The 16,771-nt window shown below is 36.5% G+C and overlaps 1 protein-coding gene across 1 annotated transcript in view; it reads left to right on the top strand.

The window, feature by feature from the left end:
* Positions 1 to 14,430, top strand: part of TNPO3 (transportin 3) — a 117,539-nt gene extending 103,109 nt beyond the window's left edge. Inside the window, exons 20-23 of the mRNA XM_031939033.1 lie at positions 4,614 to 4,781; positions 6,281 to 6,393; positions 12,680 to 12,772; positions 14,044 to 14,430. Coding sequence (XP_031794893.1) covers positions 4,614 to 4,781; positions 6,281 to 6,393; positions 12,680 to 12,740 — 342 coding nt within the window. The 3' untranslated portion in view covers positions 12,741 to 12,772; positions 14,044 to 14,430. The remainder of the gene's footprint in view (positions 1 to 4,613; positions 4,782 to 6,280; positions 6,394 to 12,679; positions 12,773 to 14,043) is intronic.
* The last annotated feature ends 2,341 nt before the right edge of the window (positions 14,431 to 16,771 follow it).

The following is a 16,771-nucleotide window of genomic DNA, read 5'->3' as shown; positions in this document are numbered from 1 at the left end:
AGGAAGGATAGAGAAATAAGATATAAAGCTGAAAAGGTAAGATTATGGAAATTATATAGTTCAATCTTATTGTACAGATGAAGAAACTGAAGTCAAGTTAGGTTTAGTTAATAAACTCTTTTTTATTTTTTATTTTTATTATAATAACTTTTTATTGACAGAACCCATGCCAGGGTAATTTTTTTTTTACAACATTATCCCTTACAACAACAATATTCACTTCTGTTCCTATTTTTCCCTCCCACCCTCCACCCCCTCCCCTAGATGGCAAGCAGTCCTATATATGTTGAATATGTCGTAGTATATCCTAGATACAATATATGTGTGCAGAACCAAACAGTTTTCTTGTTGCACAGGGAGAATTTGATTCAGAAGGTAAAAATAAACCGGGAAGAAAAACAAAAATGCAAACAGTATACATTCATTTCCCAGTGTTTTTTTTTCTTTGGGTGTAGCTGCTTCTATCCATCATTGATCAATTGAAACTGAATTAGGTCTCTTTGTCAAAGAAATCCACTTCCGTCAGAGTACATCTTCATACAGTATCATTGTTGATGTATATAATGATCTCTTGGTTCTGCTCATTTCACTTGGCATCAGTTCACGTAAGTCTCTCCAAGCCTCTCTGTATTCATCCTGCTGGTCATTTCTTACAGAACAATAATATTCCATAATATTCATTATACCACAATTTACCCAACCATTCTCCAATTGATGGGCATCCATTCATTTTCCAGTTTCTAGCCACTACAAACAGGGCTGCCACAAACATTTTGGCGCATACAGGTCCCTTTCTTTAGTATCTCTTTGGGGTATAAGCCCAGTAGTAGCACTGCTGGGTCAAAGGGTATGCACAGTTTGATAATTTTTTGGGCATAATGCCAGATTGCTCTCCAGAATGGTTGGATTTGTTCACAACTCCACCAATAATGTATCAGTGTCCCAGTTTTCCTGCATCCCCTCCAACAATCATCATTATTTTTTCCTGTCATCTTAGCCAATCTGACAGGTGTGTAGTGGTATCTCAGAGTGGTCTTTATTTGCATTTCTCTGATTAATAATGATTTGGAACACTCTTTCATATGAGTGGTAATAGTTTCAATTTCACCGTCTGAAAATTGTCTGTTCATATCCTTTGACTATTTGTCAATTGGAGAATGGCTTGATTTCTTATAACTTAGAGTCAGTTCTCTATATATTTTGGAAATGAGGCCTTTATCAGAACCTTTAACTGTGAAGACGTTTTCCCTAATCAAAATTTTCTATTTTGTGATCAATAATGGTCTCTAGTTCGTCTTTGATCACAAATTTCTTCCTCCTCCACAAGTCTGAGAGATAAACTATCCTATGTTCCTCCAATTTATTTATAATCTCATTCTTTATGTCTAAATCATGGACCCATTTTGATCTTATCTTGGTATACAGTATGAAGTGTGGGTCCATGCCAATAAACTCTCAAAATAAACACAATTGAGATTTGAACCCAGGTCTTCTTGCATACAAATCCCATTCCCTTTCCATTTTGTCATAATGCTTTTGGTCACTGCTAAGTTTATAAGAATGGCATAATAATCAAAAGGAAATACTTGATCCAGTACTTGGAATGTACCATTGACATTTGCATGAAAAGACAGAAAAAAAAAGACAGAAAAAAGCCTTACATTTGGAAGTTACTTGCATCATGGGGATAATTGAAATTGAGAGTAAATAAGCTCTTTGAACAGTATAGAGAAGGAAAAGGACATAAAGCTGAACTCTGGATAATTTACACAATGAGAAATCAGGAAGAAGAAAAGGAGAAAGAGGAGCAGTAATTTGAGAGGATTAACAGAGTATATGATAATATGAGAGTAGAGATAATTTCAGGGAGGAAAAAGATACTGTCAGATGCTATAGAGAAGATAAAGAAAAAGAAGACTGAGTAACTATCCTAGGATGTGATGGATAAGAGAGCTTTGATTTTTTTTTTTTTTTTTGGCTGAGGCATTTGGGGTTAAGTGACTTGCTCAGGGGCCACACAGCTAGGAAGTGTTAAGTGATTTGAACAGATTGGAACTCAGGTCCTCCTGACTTCAGGGTTGGTACTCTATCTATTGTACCACCTAGCTGCCCCTTTGGTGATTCATTTTTTTGTGAAACGAGTTTCAGTATAGTGGTGGGGACAGAAGTCGGATTGCAAGTGATTTAGAGATGGGAAGCAAATTAGGGGCAGTGATTGTGGACTGCTTCAGAAAGTTTGAAAGGGAAAGGAAGAAGAGATGTAGAAGTAGAACTGAAGCAATTTTTCCCATTTAAAGAGAGGGAAGATCTGTGGATTTGGTAGCTAGAGGGAAAGGAGGCAATAGCTATGGAGTAGGTTAAAAGCATGATTATCCCTATTTTGGCACAAAGTGTGAGGGTGACTTGTCCATAATCACATTTTTCATAAGTATCAATCATAGGATTTACATCTAAGCAATCCATGTCTGATACCTAATTTAGGTATCTGATACCTAATTTTCAGACCTAGGTCTGATAGCTAATTTTTTCCCACCATCCCTAAAGTATTATGGGAAGTGGTCTTCATTAATACATGTTGGAGTGTGGGAAAGGAAAATAAGAATTGAGTAAGGACTTTGGATTTGTTGATGAATAGGTCACTGATAACTACTGAGAGTGCAAGTAAGAAAGGCATGAAAGATAGTAGTTGGTGTGTCATGGAAAGAGCACTAGGACAATCAAATACCTCTGATATATAAGCAATTAACACATATAAAAGACTGGGACAAGATCACAGAATGGCACACCAAGTGTGAAAGGACGCAGACAATCCTTGGGATGTCTGCAAATTGTTTTTTTTTTTTTTGCACTTAAAAATGTTTATTGAAATGAATTGACTTTTATAGATAAAAAAGGAAGCTAAGAAAGACAATTGCTGTTGTTATTATTGTTGTTGAGGTATTCATTTGTGTCCAATACTATCTCTTCATTTCATCCTCTGCCATCCCTTTTTTTTCCTTTTACCTTGAATTTTTCTCAATATCAGTGTTTTTTCCAATGAGTCCTGTCTTCTCATTATGTGGCCAAAGTATTTAAACTTCAGCTTAATGACTGCAAATTTTTCACCATATGATTGATTGCTCCAAATTACTAATAATTACATATATAAATTCAAAACAACTCTGAGGTTTTGCACATCCAGTAAACTAGCAAAGATGACAAAAGATGAAAATCATCAATGTAAGAGATTCTGCAAAAAGATGGGCATGTTGACAGATGAATCTGTGAGTTGGTCCATTCAGTCTGGAAAGAAGTTTGTACTTATGAGAAAACAAAAAAGAGAAAGTATCTGTACCTTTTGATTTCCTAGTATACGTAAAGCCCAAAAGCATCAGAAACAGGAAGAAAGGTCTATCTCTACAATAGAATATTCCTAGGAACACTTTAAGTGATAACACACTTCTGGAAACAATATAGGTACCCATAAATTTGGAAAATGGCTAAAGATAAATAATGATAATTAATACTTTGCCTTAACAAAATGGACACAGTATAAATAATTCAAAGAAATATGGGAAGAAGGTTCAAAGTTCCTGACTTCAGGGCTGGTGCTCTATCCATTGCGCCACCTAGCTGCCCCTTTGGTGCTATCCTCAGTGGACAAGACCATCCATGTAGCAGTCATCTTTCACATTATCAAACTGGTTCAAAGTAAAGTTAACAGAACCATAAATATACATAGTAACTGCAAACAACATAAATGGAGAAAAAATGACACTGAATCCTGTGTGATAATTATAATGGGCAAGCATGGCCTCAAAGAAAAGTTAAGCATATGCATTTCTTTCCCTTCACTGCAGCAGGAAAGGACTGTAATGGACTGGATGTAGATGTGGAATGTTACATATGCTGTCAGATAAAATTGGTGTGTTGATTGGTTTTGATTAATTGCTTTTCTCTTCCCTCTGCCCCCATTTTTCTTTTCTTTTCTTTCTTTTTTTTTTTTTTTTTTTTTTTTTTTTTTTTTTTTTTTTTTTTTTTTTTTTTTTTTTTTTTTTTTGCTGAGATAATAAAGGTTAAGTGACTTGCCCAAGGTCACACAGCTAGTAAGTGTAAGTATTCAGTGTCTGAGATCAGATTTGAACTCAAGTCCTCCTAACTTCAGGACAGGTGCTCTATCCACTGCACCACCTAACTGCCCCTCTGCCCCATTTTTCAATGTGTAACTTGTAACAAAACCAACCAAGTGGGGAGGAATGTATTTGAAAATGAAGGTGAGGTGACAGGAAAACAAAGGGTACAAAAAATATTTTACAAAATTTTGAGTTCTAGGTTTGGCATTGGATAACCTAGATTTCCTTTTATGTAAAATGAGAAGTTTGTTCTATAAGCCTTTCCCAGTTTTTAATCTAACATCCTAAATCCTGTGGAGCAAGCTCCTAATACAGATAGGAGGAGATAGAACCAAATGTATGCTTAGCTTAGACCAGAGGAGACATACCTATTCCTTGGAGAAAACAATGAAGGGAAGAAAGAATGAGTGAAGATTTTTTTTTTTTTTTTTGAGGGAAGGGTGGAATGAATATTTAATCTTAAAAGAAATTGGTTCACTGGCTTCATATGTTTTCCTCCAGCATGAAGAAGACTTTGAAGTTCGGAAAGAGTTGATTGGACAGGTAATGAATCAGCTTGGACAACAACTTGTGAGCCAACTGCTACACACGTGTTGTTTCTGCCTACCCCCGTATACCCTTCCAGATGTAGCCGAAGTGCTCTGGGAGATCATGCAAGTCGACAGACCGGTAAGTAAATTCTAAAAGGGTTAAACTCTATAATCCGTTTTCAGACTCCTAGAAATTATTTCAGCTTAGACATCAATCATGTTTGGTAGGATTTGTAAGGATGTTTCTGAGTTTAATTTTGTGGGAATTCTGGGCTCTTAGGTTAGGTTCTGGGTATATATGTAATACAGCTGTGTATTACATATGGTGCTATGTACTTTATGTTAATATGTTATTATTTACATTGTATTTGGTTCTGCTGCTAAAAGGAGTTCATTGTTGGTGGAAAATGCCTGTATAATACTAATAAATTTAATAACAATTTAAGTTGACAGAAGTAGTATTGCTGATACAGACCCATCCAAGGAACATGTGTGCATATATCTTCAGAAAGACAGCATGATATTACACTCCATTATAATTTTTAGTTTTATGTGTAATTTTCAACCTTTTATGATTAGCTTCAAGAGTTGGAGGTTTGCTTGAGTTGAAAGTTATGGTAGATTTATATGGTCCCAGGTTATAGGTATAAGGACAGTTTGTAGTAATGAACAGGCTGAAATAAAGTGTGGAGTTGATTAAAGTCAAGGGACCTTATATTTTATTGAATAAAAAATTGGACTGCAATATAACTTGTTTAGTTTTTATTTGTTTTAATTTTCTAACTATGTCTGTGATTATACCTTAGCACAGTACCTGGCACATATATTATTGATAATAATATTGATTAATTGATAGATACTTGATTCAGTCCTTGAAAGATTCTAGTCTTTTGCCAGATGGGAGACTTCTGTGGTCCAATTCTTTCTCCTAAATGTATGCAATGCTGTCTGAATTTCCTAGGGGGCAGCATTTGGAGGAAAATTTGAATTTTTAGCCTTCATTCAACCCCTAGTTTTATTCAGGCTTAGTAAAAATTTAAAGCCAAATGAAAGGATGTGTTTGTAGGAGAAAACATTTGAGAGAAGAAAAATAGTTTTCCAGCCTACTAACATGAAGCCTTGGCTAGAATATTTTCTTTAGGATGTTGAAGCTTATCTAGAAAAAAATAATGAAAACAAAGAAATAGTTGAAAAATAAGAGCTCAGAAAAAATTTTTATTTAATCTCAATAGATAGTTTGCTACTGGTGATAAGGTTCACCCGGTTTTTGAGAATATGGGTTAGTAGCCACTAGCAAAAGCAGAAGAACCCCAAGAAGATTTGTTTACACATAATCTGAGAGAATTCAGTTGGAAGTATTACCTGCTTCTGCTGTGATGAATAGTCTCTAGTATGCTTCTTTTAGACTGTTTCAGTCACTTCTCAAAGGTTTACCTCAGGATTTGGTCAACTTATATATTTTACTTAATTTGGCAAGGGTTAACCTCAGGCTTAAGGAATAGTGTAGGTTTCTTTACCTTGGCTCCAGGTCTAGGTTAATAAATGCTGCTGAAGGAATATAATTGTTTTAACTAGCTGCTGCACATACAGTCCACTACTCTGCAATTACCTTATTTTTAACCTTTTCTCTCAATACAGACTTTTTGTCGTTGGCTAGAGAATTCTTTGAAGGGTTTACCAAAGGAAACAACTGTGGGAGCTGTCACAGTGACACATAAACAACTTACAGATTTCCATAAGCAGGTTACTAGGTGAGTGAATGTGGGGGAGGTTCTTAGGCATGTGGGGGGATGTGGCATGGAGTGTGCAGCACAGAACAAACATCTCTGACCCTTGTTTCATCTCCACTGGAGCTAATGGATGTGCTGTCTGTCATTGTGACTTCATCCCACTGTGTCTACAAACACTACCATAGAATTGAGAAGGATTATGTAGTATAATGTTTGAATTGAAAATTCCTCTATAAAGCTAGATCTAGCAGACATCATAACACTTGTGTACATAGTATTACACTATGTGTAATAGTGTCATAGATGAGGTAGGTGACGTGAGCTGTGTATAAATGTTCTTCTTTACTTACATGTATGATACTAACACATCATTAGCCAGAGCGTGAATTTTTTTATATTGATGATGGAGGATGTCTGCCATGCTTAGTGTTTTAGTAAATGGGGTTCCCTGCCAGGGGTGACATATATAAATCAGAAATTCTAGGATCATTGATAATAGATTTTCCTTGTATCCATGCCTCATTCTATTTAAGATCTTAAAGCTAAACAGCAGTGCTTTGGAAATGGGATTTGGTATTGAATTGGTATCTCTCAGTTTTGGATGTGGCATTTAAAATCCTGTATTCATGTTCTGGCTGTATCATTTTTCTGAGCCTTCATCTCTATATCTGAAAAAGAATCTATTAATATACATGTGATTTATTTATTTCACAGGGCTAGTGTGAGGGGGTGACAGTTAAATATTATTATATTTATATTTTTATGAGTTTGTGTGTACATACATATGTATATAGACAAACACATTTTCAAATATGAAGTGTGATAAAAGCATAAGCTGTTATTATAATATTATTGCCTGCCTTAATAAGTGATAGAAATAAAATACTCTCTGGAGAGTTGTTTTATTTTATTGATTTTTCAAAATAACTAAATTGTAGCATTTCCCAAAGTGCCCCCACAGGTTTGTTTTCATGATTTCTAATTTCTGTACAATTAAGGAGAATTGTTCTATACTTATTAAATCTCACTGTTCTAGAAATAGGTATTGTTTCAGAAGTAAGCAAAGTGATTTGTATATGCATGACTGGGTAATAACATGTGACAGGGTTGTCACATTTTTCTGGAAATGGGGATTTCCCTTTCATGGGGTATTTATTAATAGTTCTTGAAGTAACCCTTATAAAATGTCTTTAATTTCCTTATAACTATGAATTTTTGTCCAGTAGAACTATTACATCCATAATTTTTATGTGTGGAGACAACTAGGAAAAGAGCAGTCCACTGGTGCTTTTGCCTGGTTCTTTTTTAATTTAATCCTTCAAGTGGAAGGATGTATGGTGATGAGGCAACAAGTATTCTCTCCTTGGGTCAACACAGGATCCCTTGGTTTTTTACCTCTTTGTTCAGAAAATGTGTGCAGCGTCTTCCTTTTTAATAACGTGTTTTCGTTTTTCCCCCACAGTAAAAAGCAGAGATACTTAGCTTCACTGAATTCATAATTACGCTGGCCTCCTTGACTATCTTCACACAAGACCTTTAGCTTAATATATTTTTCCTGGATGTCACCCATATCTGGAACTGTTTTCTTCCTCATCTCCCATCTTCCAGCTTTCTGGCGTGCTTCAAGTCCTAGTCATAGACCTTCTACAATAAGCCTTTCCCAAGTCCTCATAAAACCAGTGACTTCTCTCCATTGGTTTTCTTGAATTTATCCCATCTATATCTTGTATGTAATTGTTGAATGTTGATACTTCCAGTAGATGGGGAGTTTCTGGAGGACAGGGACTGACTTTATTTAGTGATGGTATTGAGAAGCAGGAGCTGGAGCAGAAAGTGTATTCAAGAAAGCTTTTCTTTGTTTTTCTAGCACTGAGCACAATGTGGAAACACAGTAGGTGTTTAAAAAGTGCTTGTTGACTTGATTTCACTGTATGAGATCAAAAAGCAAGCCTTGCCAGGTTGTAGCTTGGGCTCCCCTAGATGTTTCATTGCTCAACTAGCTTGGCAGCTCCTCCTAGAACAGCCTTAACATGATGGCAAAGAGTGAACAGACTGCAGAAAAAGACAATGCCGGTGGAGTTTGAAAGAGGACCTAGGATTTTTTCTCATCTTTTACAGTTAATTGGTTTCTTTAGATTGCCTGTTGCCTTTAAGCTGCTGGCTCAGTTTGCCTTCTGGATGTAGAACTAGTACCAACATGTTACAGATTTGCCATCCTAGCAAGGAGAAGGTGAACTGGTTCAGCTTCATTTTAGCAAGTCCTGACGTGCTTCTGCAAGAGCACAGACAAACTCCTGGCTTTCAGAGTTATTATTCAGAGCCTGCAATGAACTCTCATCTTAAAATCAGTTCCGTTTTCCAAAACTCCTAAATAAGCTCTCTCATTTGACATGGCCTGCTAATCACTAGAATGCTTTTCAGTCCCATTTCACATTTTTCTACATTATCCCATAGCCCTCTGATAAATTGCACAAAGATCCTCAGGGCAAAGAGATGCTGCTGAGTATAGGCACTGTTGATGAAGGTCTTAAAGCTTCTCATCCAGATTGTGATTAGAATAATATATACCATTTCCCCATGCTGCATCTGCTTCCTGTCCACAAAAATCATTATAAGTCAATATTGGATCCTTTGTTTGCTTTAGTAACCACTTACCCTGCTCACAAGAAGTAAGCCACAGAACTCCATTCAGTAAATTCTTTTCCCACCATGCCTAGTAAAAGACATTATTCAAATACCTTCTTTTTCAGGAGGTTCTCGAAACCCTGTAGCGACAAACAAATTTGAAAGACTTAAAATTGCTCATCAGTGCAGTGATCCATCATGATTCATTCCAGGAGACTGATAGGCAGTGCTGCCTGATTCCTGGCTGAGTGTATTCAAGATGCAGAGATGACATATTTATAATTGAGACAATGTGGGGTTTGTTTTGCTTATTCATGCATAATTGTTACAAGATAGGGTTAGTATAATTTCCTTCTAAATTGGGAAAGGTAAGAGGGACAGAAAATAAATGATTGTTAATTGAGAAAAGAAAGTTAAATGAATAAAAATAAATGAATGAATAAAAAAGTAAAAGGTGTTAACTTGGAGGTTATGGAATGTAAACTAATAAAGATATTTGGGTAATAGGATAAGAGAATCCAAGTTTTAAAATGTAAAAAAGAATAAATTTAATATGAAAAAAATTTTTTTTAGTATCAAGTTGCTCCGAAAAGATAACAGATAGAAAACAGCTAAGAAATAGCTCCAGTTTATTTTATCTCACTAACTTTTGATGATGATCATGGCAGGTATTCAGATATAATGGTTTTGAAATACTCAAGAACTTCATAGAACATTACCTCCCAGCAAAGAAAACTGATGGCAGAATTGGGAGCAGAAGCCAAGAGGATTCTGGGGCTTATTCTCTATGTCTATACATTATTCTGGGCAACTTCTCTGCAATCTTTCTTTACTAGCATTTTGATGCTTTTTATTTTTTAATTTTGATTCCCAGATGAAAGCATTGCATGTATTTAAAAAAAAAATCCAAAGAGGTGATGGTCCATCCCTCTCCCTATAAAGAAATAAGTTGAGATTGCCAACATTACTTAAAAGTGGTAGGTTTTTCCATTACTCTGAGATTTTAAGACCAAAATAGTTAATTTTGTTTTTACTAGAATCAATATAATTCTAAAAATGAACTGAGAGAGAAAGAAAAGCAGAGAGGGTGTGAATACAGGAGTAGGAAGAAGCCCAGTTCTTCTGAGATTTTCCAAGGAGTCCGTTGAATAACTTTTGGAGACTCTAAGTTAACTATTGCTGGCCTTGAAACTGGGCTGGCCTACTCCTTCACAGCATGTTTGAATCTGGCCTTGTTCGTTCTAATTGCTACACAGACTTTTATTATTAATTTGCCTAAGAAAAGAAAAGAAAATTTATTAAATCTAGAATTTCCTTGTTGAGTTCTTAGAATGAAGGAATGGGAATCATTCTAAGATTCTGCTATTAATTCAAATCAGGATTCTTGATATTTAAAGCTCATGAGGTGGAGAAATTCAAATGTAGATGCATGCAGCATTTTTATTCTCCTAACCCAATCCATCATTCCTTGCATTTCTTTACCTTGATGGCACTTGCTTCAAGCTAGAAAGAAAATTTCCAAAATTATGGCCCATACCTTCCAGGTATGGGTCACCTGAACTCATTCTAAGGATGCATGAGGATATTCAGAAAATTCTAGGACTTTCTATGTTGCTCCTTAACTTGTACTAGCCTAATTTTAAAAGATTATTGATATTGGACCTAGTATTGCATCCATTTTGTTACCTGGAATTAGGTTGATGTTCTAGTACCTCAGCCACTTTTATATATATATTTTTTTAAATGTATTTATTTTTAAATGCATGTGTTGCTTTATGGATCATTTTGGGAGAGAAAAATCAGAACCAAAGGGAAAAACCATGGGAGAGGGGGGAAATGAAACAGGAAAAAAAAGAAGTGGACATAGCATGTGTTCTTTGATCGCCATGGTTCTTTTTCTGGATGCAAATGGCATTTTCTGTTCAAAGTCTATTGGGATTGCTTTGGATCACTGAATCAAATCTTTCATAGTTGATCATTGCACATGCTGTTGTTGTGTACAATGTATTCCTGGTTCTGCTAGTTTCACTCGTCATCAGTTCATGTAAATCTTTCTAGGCCTTTCTAAAATCAGCTTGGTGGTTTTTTTTGTTTTTGTTTTTTGTTTGTTTTTTTTTTTTTTTTGGCTGAGGCAGTTAGGGTGCAGTGACTTACCCAGGGTTACACAGCTAGTAAATATTAAGTGTCTGAGGTCAGATTTGAACTCGGGTCCTCCTGACTTCAGGACTGGTACTCTATCCACTGCACCACCTAGCTGCCCCTTGATCATTTTTTTATAGAACAATAATATTCCATTATCTTCCTATACCACAACTTGTTCAGCCATTTCCCAGTTGATGGGTATCTGCTTATTTTCCAATTCTTTGTTACCCACAAAAAGAAGTGGTACAGATATTTTTGCATATGAGGGTTCTTTTCCCTCCTTTATGATTTTCTTGGGATACAGCCCCATAGTGGCACCACTGGGTTAAAGGGTATGCAGTTTTATAGCCCTTTGACATAGTTCCAAATTGATTTCCAGAATGATTGGGTCATTTCACAACTCCACCAACAATGCATTAATGTCCCCAGTTTTCCCACATCCCCTCTAACATTCGCCATTATCTTTTCCTGTTTTTTGTTTCCTTTTTTTCCTTGTTTTAATGTACATTTCTCTAATTGATACTGATTTGGAGCATTTTTTTCATATGACTATACAAGGCTTTAATTTTATCATCTGAAAATTGTCTGTATCCTTTGACCACTTGTCAATTGGAGAATGACTTGTATTTTAAATTTGAGACAGTTCTTTATATATTCTAGAAATGAGACCTTTTTCAGAAATACTGGCTTTAAAATTCTCCCCCCCCCCCCCGTTTTGTACTTCCCTTTTAATCTTGTTTCTGTTAGTTTTGTTTGTGCAAAGACTTTTTAATTTAATGTAGTCAAAATTGTCCATTTTGCCTTTCATTAATGTTCTCTAGTTCTTGTCTGGTCATAAATTCCTCTCTTCTCCAAAGATCTGATAGGTAAATTATCCCTTGCTCTCCAAATTTACTTATCTTAGTCGCATTTTTAATGCCAAACGGTATTTTGAAAAAATAAAATTAAGTTAATGCCTTCCAGGTCAGTTCAGTGTGATATACTCCCCAGGAAGCTCCAATGTTTGCTTGAGGACCACATCCAACTTCCTCCTACTTCTACTACTGCTCTACATGCCCCAACTCTTCTTTCCTCCTCCTGCAGAAAGAAATCTTGAGTAGCCTGTTTAACTAGAAAATCATAGACCTCATTTCCCATCTGAACTTTTCTAGCCTAAATTATGCTATTGTGAGTAGTTTAATATATAACATCAAGTTAGCATAGAAAATAAGGCAGAACCTTAATAGGTCATACTTGTTTTTTGCATTGATAGAGGCTTTTGCTACTTAGTATGTATTTATAACAAGGTCTTCAGCCAAAATAGAGCATCCAAAAAAGACATTTTTACATTCATTTAACCCTTCTGTAAAACATGCGTTCCTCATAAAACTTCCAGTTAAAGGATAAACATGAGATGCGGTAAAGAAACCTTGAGGCAGAATCTCTGCCTAAGTTGGAATTCTTCTCAGCACAATTCCGGCTGTTCTGTTTTTCATCTTGATTCACCTCCTCTCTCCTCAACACTAAACCTTAAAGAATTGATGATCATTTTTCTTTTCAGTGCTGAGGAATGTAAACAAGTTTGCTGGGCCTTGAGGGACTTCACCAGGTTGTTTCGATAACTTGAGCTCCTGTAACTGTGCCTGTCTCCCAGGTGAGTTGAGTATTATCCCCAGATATGCAAGAGCCGTCAGGTTGTTACTAAACATTCAGTGGCGATGACAAAAGTCTAAATAAAAGCAAACCCCTAGAGCTAGAGGATGAGGGTCTGAAGAATTTAATATGTTTTAGTGATCATTATAGAACCCACTTATAACTATATGGCCTTAATTGACATATAATGAAGGAAGTGCTTATCACTGACTTCTTCTGGATTGCATTCTTTCTTTGTGGGGAATGGGCCAAGTTTGGGCAGTATTGACCTGAACTGGACTTTCCCTCTTTTCTCCCTCTTTCCTTTTATTAAACACACACACACTCTCTCTATCTCTGTTTCTGTCTCTCTCTCTCTCTGTCTCTGTATATGTGTGCCTCTTGCTTCTGTCTTTCTCTGTTTCTTTGCCTCTCTCACATTTATTCTTAAGAAGCTTTAGATAAAAGGTGATAAGCAGCTAAATGTCTTTTGATTGTGTATATAATGTAGTGGGACTATTTGGGGTATAAAGAATTATGATGGGATTGGGCTACCTAGGAATGACATACATGCATTATTTATCAGTCTGACTTTTCATGATTAGCAAAATTTCTTCTGTAATAATTGGAGAGTAGGAAAAAAAAAAAGCTAGAAAAACAATTGGAAAGTAATACTGAAGGTTTTAGTACAGCCAAAGCAAGACCTTTGCAGCCTCCCTACTTCTGGGTTCTTCCATTCAGCTGCAGAATTCTTTGTTGAATTTTCAAGCAAAGAAAATTCAGCACTGTGGGAGCTTGGGGCCAAGGTACCCTGTCCAGGGAAGTTTTTGTCAGTGGTACCCGTTAATTTTATGTTGTTCTCTTAGCTAAAAGATAAAAAAAAAGCTTTGTAGATTTTAGGTTGTCTTCCCAAGAGGATATTCTGAATGGATAGGCAGGATTCCAAGGCTTGGGCCTTATGTTCTTAAATGGCTTGGGTACATCAGGTACCATCAGTATTTACCATCAGTATTTGTGGAGTCCATTGTTAGGTACAGAATGGATAGTTAATTGTTTTTAAGTGATGAAGACTGCTCTGCTTCAGATAGTTGTTTGGTCTGTTTACAAGAAATCTTCTTGGAACCAATGTCTAGTCACAGATTTGGTGATTGAACTCAGAGTAGAAGCCCAATTGCACTGGGAAGGTTGGAGGGGAAAGTTGAGCCAGACAATCCAGTACAGAGAGGACCGAGGGTGCTATGCCTAATAAAACTCTGTGCTGCTAATTAGCTTCTTTCTCTGTTTTTTTCCCAGGAATGTCTTTTTATTAGAAGACAGGAAAATTGAAAACAAGAATGTGTCTCACAATCAGAAACCTTCCTTGTGGCAGAAGGACTTATACAGCCTTTCACCAGTGCTGTCACAGCAACCAGGAGAGACTCTGGCCTCCTAGGGCAATCCTGTGGGGAGTTCCTGTTTATGAGTGAGAGGGCAAATCGGAGTGATTTTTTTTCTTTTTAAAGAATGGCTGCAGCCTGTCCAGCATGGTGGGAGGGAAACTGGTTTCCTAATGGACTTGTTTTTAGAAAGGGAAAAAATATTTAAAAATACAAAAACAAACAAACAAAAAAACAGAAAAGCTAAATGGAAACCTGAAGAAAAGCATTTGCCTGACAAAAAAAAAAAAAAAAAAAAAAAAAACCACCCAGAAACACCACACTCAAAGTAGTAAACTTTCTGTGAAATGAAACAAAAACCACACAACAGAATTACTTATTGAAATGAATTAACCAAATTGCTGCACTGGGGAAGCAGGAAAAAAAAACCATCTTTGGAGGTGTTTGGTGGGATTTGGGGCGGGGGGGGGGGGGGTGGTATTTTGTTTTTTGTTGGGGGCAGGGATCCCAGTGGAGTAAGGATTTCTCCCACCCTCCAGTTCTCTTCCCCTTTAAACTTGATGTTCAGACAAGGAACAATGAGCACGACAGCTAGAGCTAGTCCTGACCTGTACCTGCGGTTCACCAGTAAGTCAGGGGAGGATGGGAGCATCAAAGTTCAAGCCCATCCCACAACTCTGGTCCCATTCAGACCCTAAGTCTACTTGCATCTGGCTCATCCAGTCGTTGTCAGCCTCGTGAAGAAGAGTCCAAAACTGGGGGAGTCATATATATATATTATATATATATATATAAAATTTTTCTCTTTTTTAGGTGTTTTTTTAAAAAAATTTTTTGAGGTATTTTTTTTTCTTTTTTTTTTCCCAGATATGGGAAAGAGGAAAAGGGGGTTGAGATTTAAAGAGGTGTGTTTTACGGGGCTGACCAATAACTATTTTATTCAAAGATTTGAAAATTATTTGATGAGGGTGGGGGGAACCAAAAGCAGATTTTAACATTTCAAAGCAGTGTAGCCCTGCACAGGTGTTGGACTTGAGTGCATTGTTCCGTCTGGTGTTGTAGCCATCTCGAGAACAAACCAACAACAACAAAAAATAAACTGAAAAACAACAAAAAAATAAATTTAAAAAATGTTCATTTGTTTCTCTGTCTTAATTCTATTTGAACATTTTCTTCCCATTTTTTTCACTTTCTGAATCCCCTTCCCCCTTTCAAAAAAAAAAACAAACCTTTGAAAAGCTTTAGATTAACACTTTGGTCATTTTACAGGTAGAAGACATGTTTCTGCCTAGAGTATTGCTACAGGCTTGTAATAGTTCTCTCATTTTTTAAAAAATAGCAGATTATTTTTCTTAATAGCTTTTTATTTTCAAAATACTTAGTTTTCAACATTCATCCTTGCAAACACATCGTTGTGTTACAAATTTTTTTCCCTTCCCACCATCTCCCTCCTCTAGACAGCACATCAGTTAAATATGTGCAATTCTTCTAGAATCAGATCAAAAAAGAGGGGGAAAAAAACCAAGTCTCATCTTTCTTAAGGACCTGGTCCCAATGCCCCTCAACTTTCTCCTTAAAGTCTAGAATTCTTGTGTTGCATTTCTGTAGGTCTTTATGGAGAGGGAGGGTACTTACATCAACTGTTAAATGCCAGTAGCGTGTAATTGTAGTTAGGGACCTGTGACTCTTAGGATCATCTTCCTTTTTGAAATGGCAAGAAAGTGATTAGTGACCTTGGTGCCCGGCAAGCTGTGTTGAAAGCATCCCTAATCAGAGCGAAAAGTCACTGGGGGAGAGTGGGGAGGGAGGGGAGGGATGGGACAGGTATAGGGACATACAAGTTGGAGGACGGGCAATGTGACTTAGAGATGGCTGAGCAGTGGGTCTTGTTTGCCTCTGTTTCTGTCCCTAGTACTTAAATGCTTTTTCACCATTTTTAGTAATCAGTTTCTTAATTCCCCTCTCAGCTAGCATTATGTGCCTGCTGTGTACCAGACATTGTGTCTTTCAAAGATGAAGGCTGGTCTTTAGAGGAAGGCCTGTGTAATTTCTTTGCATTTCTGCCAGCACCTGTGACCTGACCTATATTTCCTGTGAGATAAGAATCTCCTGTGCTTGACACCTGGCTTTCAGCTGATGAGTTTTTGCAATTATTCAGAGACATCCTGATGATCTCCAGAGCTACAGGAGTAACAGGACTTGATCTTTGTTCATCTGAAATTTTGTACTAATAGGTAATACAGGGAATGAGGGAAATTAACTGGCAGGGTGAATCTGTACACTGGCCATTGTTGCCCCTTTGGGCTAATTGTGGGTCACAAGCAAGGACTTCATTTATGAGAACAATGCTTAATGCTGAACTTTACTGTTCTTCTGAAAAAATAGCTTTAAAAAATACTCATCTTGTTTTTTGGCAGGATCTTCATAAGAGCATTTAAGGGGAACACATCCTAATTGTGCTCAAGTCTTACACAATAACAACAACCTCTTACAAGGTGGAAGCTAGCTTTGGCATCCTAGAAGGAAAAAGATCTTCTCTAACTAAGATATATAGTGAGTTTTATGTCCTTTGCTTATGCAAATACTAAACTAGAAGTAAGTTCCAAGTAAAATGGAAGAAAACTTGGTTCCTTTGGTTGCTTTTT

Source organism: Sarcophilus harrisii, chromosome 5, assembly GCF_902635505.1.
Source record: "Sarcophilus harrisii chromosome 5, mSarHar1.11, whole genome shotgun sequence".
Lineage (NCBI taxonomy): Eukaryota > Metazoa > Chordata > Mammalia > Dasyuromorphia > Dasyuridae > Sarcophilus > Sarcophilus harrisii.
This window is presented reverse-complemented; position numbering and strand designations above follow the sequence as displayed.